Source organism: Chaetura pelagica, unplaced genomic scaffold (genome assembly GCF_000747805.2).
Source record: "Chaetura pelagica isolate M959 unplaced genomic scaffold, ChaPel_1.0 scaffold31, whole genome shotgun sequence".
Lineage (NCBI taxonomy): Eukaryota > Metazoa > Chordata > Aves > Apodiformes > Apodidae > Chaetura > Chaetura pelagica.
Genome location: NW_009952481.1, coordinates 862,966 through 866,409, shown reverse-complemented (window position 1 = coordinate 866,409; position 3,444 = coordinate 862,966). Strand labels below are relative to the sequence as shown.

Genomic DNA, 3,444 nt, shown 5'->3' with positions numbered 1-3,444 from the left:
CGCAAAACGGGGAGGAGTGGCTGACACATCAGAAGGCTGTGCTGCCATTCAGTGAGACGTAGACAGGCTGGAGAGTTGGGCAGGGGGAAACTTGATGAAATCCAACAAGGGCAAGTGTAGAGTCTTGCATCTGGGGAAGAACAACCCCATGTACCAGTTACAGGTTGGGGGACTGACCTGCTGGAGGGCAGTGTAGGAGAAAGAGACTTGGGGGTCCTGGTGCACAGGAGGATGACCATGAGCCAGCAATGTGCCCTTGTGGCCAAGAAGGCCAATGGCATCCTTGGGTGCATTGGAAAGGGTGAAGTTAATAGGTCAAGGGAGCTTCTCCTTCCCCTCTATTCTGCCTTGGTGAGGCTGCATTTGGAATATTGTGTCCAGTTCTGGGCCCCACAGTTCAAGAAGGACAGGCAACTGCTTGAAAGAGTCCGGGGCAGAGCTACAAAGATGATGAAGGGAGTGGAACATCTCCCTTATGAGGAAAGGCTGAGGGAGCTGAGTCTCTTGAGCTTGGAGGAGAGGAGACTGAGGGGCGACTTCATCAGTGTTTACAAATATGATAAGGGCGGGTGTCAGGAGGATGGAGCCAGGCTTTTTTCAGTGATAGAACAAGGGGCAATGGGTGCAAACTAGAGCATCAGAGGTTCCATGCAAACATCAGAAAAAAACTTCTTCACTGTGAGGGTGACAGAGCACTGGAACAGGCTGCCCAGAGAGGTTGTAGAGTCTCCTTCACTGGAGACATTCAAAACCCACCTGGACACATTCCTGTGTGATGTGCTCTGGGTGATCCTGCTCTGGTAGTGGGGTTGGACCAGGTGATCTTTCGAGGTCCCTTTCAACCCCTAAGATTCTGTGTGATTCTGTGTGATTAATGAAGCTTCTTAATGTAATACAATTTATGTACCCATCTTCCATGGTCTTGGGAAAGGGAGCAAAAGAGTATCTTCAGTAGCAGAAAGTTCAGCTGAACAGTTAATGGGATGAGCTTCTAGTGGCTATTTACTAGGTCAGCTGGGGATGTTATTTTTCTACTGTGGGACAGCACTCGTTGAACATTCATGATGCAAGAAACTACAGAGACTTAATACCTAGCTATTGAACAGCTAGCATAAGAACCTGTGAGAAACAGTTCTTAGCAGGCTCTGAACTCCTAGAGTCAACTACTCCACAAGATTGAGTTGTGCACAAGAGAATCATCAGCCACATTGATACTCATTTGGCATGAAGAGTTGCTTCTGTTTAATGTCATTAGGAAACATCACTTGAGATACTACAGTTTCATATAACATCCATAAGTTTCTACATTTCCAGTTTGAGACAAATATTTAAATTCATAGCTTTTTTTTGAATTACAGAAAGTGCAAGAGGTTTATATACAAAACTAATTGCATTACTGGCTGAATTGGTTACTAAAGCTGATTTCAAGTTGACTTTCTTAGCTCTCCAGTTCAGCAATTGCTTAGGCATTTGATTTAACGATACTACTTCAAGTTTATACTTAGTATTAATAGAAAAACCTCTGGCACATCAGTCATCACCACTGGCCAAGAATGTAGCTGTTACAGTCAGGTATAACCAACTGATTTAAAGATCTGTTAGTAAAGAGGTTCTTTTAAAAAAAGGCACAGTTTAAGATTATCTCACATTAATGGCACAGAGGTGTTATATCCCCTTTAAGAAATCTAGGCATGGAGTGAAGCCATGATTGTCATTTTGTTTTCTAGCATGCTGGAAACATGCCACAGTACACCATGTGACAACTCAAACTGGGAAACATCAGTGATATTTACTGAGATATATGCAAGAAACTTATCTGCTTGTTCCACTTTATCTGCCAAGCTACCTTAACAGCAAAATAATCCTGATAAATTCCCTCCCTGGAAAAAAAGCCCTATGAGCACCAAGAAAACAGTTAGTGTCCGTGACTACCTCAATTTTCTGCAGGGAGTGTTTCAGTTTATCAGACCCTACAGTGTAGATCTCTAATACTCAGGACTCCAGCAGTTCCATTACAGACTCCAGTTATTAGACATTTATGGAAGAATGATACTTTTACCTTAGTTAAATAGACAAGTATTGGATTATTATTTTTTTTTCCTCCTTATCACAATTTACATCTTTGTGGCTCAGGCACCAAGTAATATCTTCAGTCACCAATTAGAACTGAGTACTGTCCACTTAACTTTACAACTGGCTGCTGTTTTGATAACAGGCAACTGACCTAGTTGTTTAAGGTGTGGAGTTTCAGCTACTAATTCATTTCTCTTATGTGAAGGTAACACTTCTTCCCCAGGTACATTGAGTTCCTGTATTTTAGGACAGCCAAGTGCTACACAAAGTGAAATTGTGGTGACTGTGTTTACAAGATGCATGACTTTGTGTTACCATTCTTGCAAAGAACTAAAGTAAAGTTAACATCCACCAATTTGAATTTGGGTGTCCATCATAAGTCCAATGCTATTGGACTATTTGCTTTGCCCCGAATTATCTTCACATCATGTTCTTTGATGGTTCATATTTAAATCCACCAGGACACGTTTTAGATCACAAACATCACAGGACAGCAGAGTGGGCAGACAGCAAAGTGAAACATGCAGAAAAATCATGTTGAGACGAGGTCCAGTTATTCCAGTTGCCCTTGTCCGGTTATGCCTAGTATGACAAAAAGGACGTAGGATCAGGATGGCTGTAAGTTAGGGGTATTTTTGCATAAGTTCACTTAGAGCCAACTGAGAACAAAACTAAAACAATAAATAGTGACACTTTTCTTTGGTTATAAACCAGACAGCATTTCAGAGGACTACAGTGTTTGGCAGAAGAATATATTTGTTAGCCTGATAGTTCATGTTCTTTGGTCAATGGTATGCAAATTTGAGTTACAATAATTTCTAAAAACAAAAGCTCTCATAACCACCCTTACTGTGTTTTTACTCCAATTATTGCAGAGTACAACTCACAACTATTTAGGGGATTACACTTCAGAAGGCTGTATAGGTCATTGTGTGTTAGCACTCTCCTGAAGAGACATCTGAAGGAATATAGTCAGCACCTCTAGGTTTTGCAGCACATACTCATTACTTTGTTCAAGGAAAAGAAATGTAGATCTATTATGGCCTTGAGACTTAACTCTGTGGCAGAATAAAATTTTTATTTCTAAGAAAGTAAAGCTGGCTAAGCTTAGCCAGAATGCAGCCATGTACAAGTCTAAGTAGAGGTACTTAACCAAAAGTGTTCTTCTAGGGACTGTTTGCCACACTTCAGAGAAGCATTAGTCTAGTGTTGTTTTTAGCCAGATCTTTACCAAAGGTTTTCCAAATCCATTTTGGACAATAAAGTAGGTTGTCTTATTAGTGGAAGGCTTACCTGATCTATGCAAATGGGTTGCCGAAAGGATCACCAAAAGGATCATAAGATGGTTTCTGAGATTCCTTCTAGGGAAAG

General features: G+C 41.1%; 1 protein-coding gene across 1 annotated transcript in view; it reads right to left on the bottom strand.

Moving 5' to 3' along the window:
• Positions 1 to 3,371: 3,371 nt before the first annotated feature.
• The window catches only part of DAB2 (Dab, mitogen-responsive phosphoprotein, homolog 2 (Drosophila)), a 10,485-nt gene continuing 10,412 nt past the window's right edge, over positions 3,372 to 3,444 (bottom strand). Inside the window, exon 12 of the mRNA XM_010008714.1 lies at positions 3,372 to 3,434. Coding sequence (XP_010007016.1) covers positions 3,372 to 3,434 — 63 coding nt within the window. The remainder of the gene's footprint in view (positions 3,435 to 3,444) is intronic.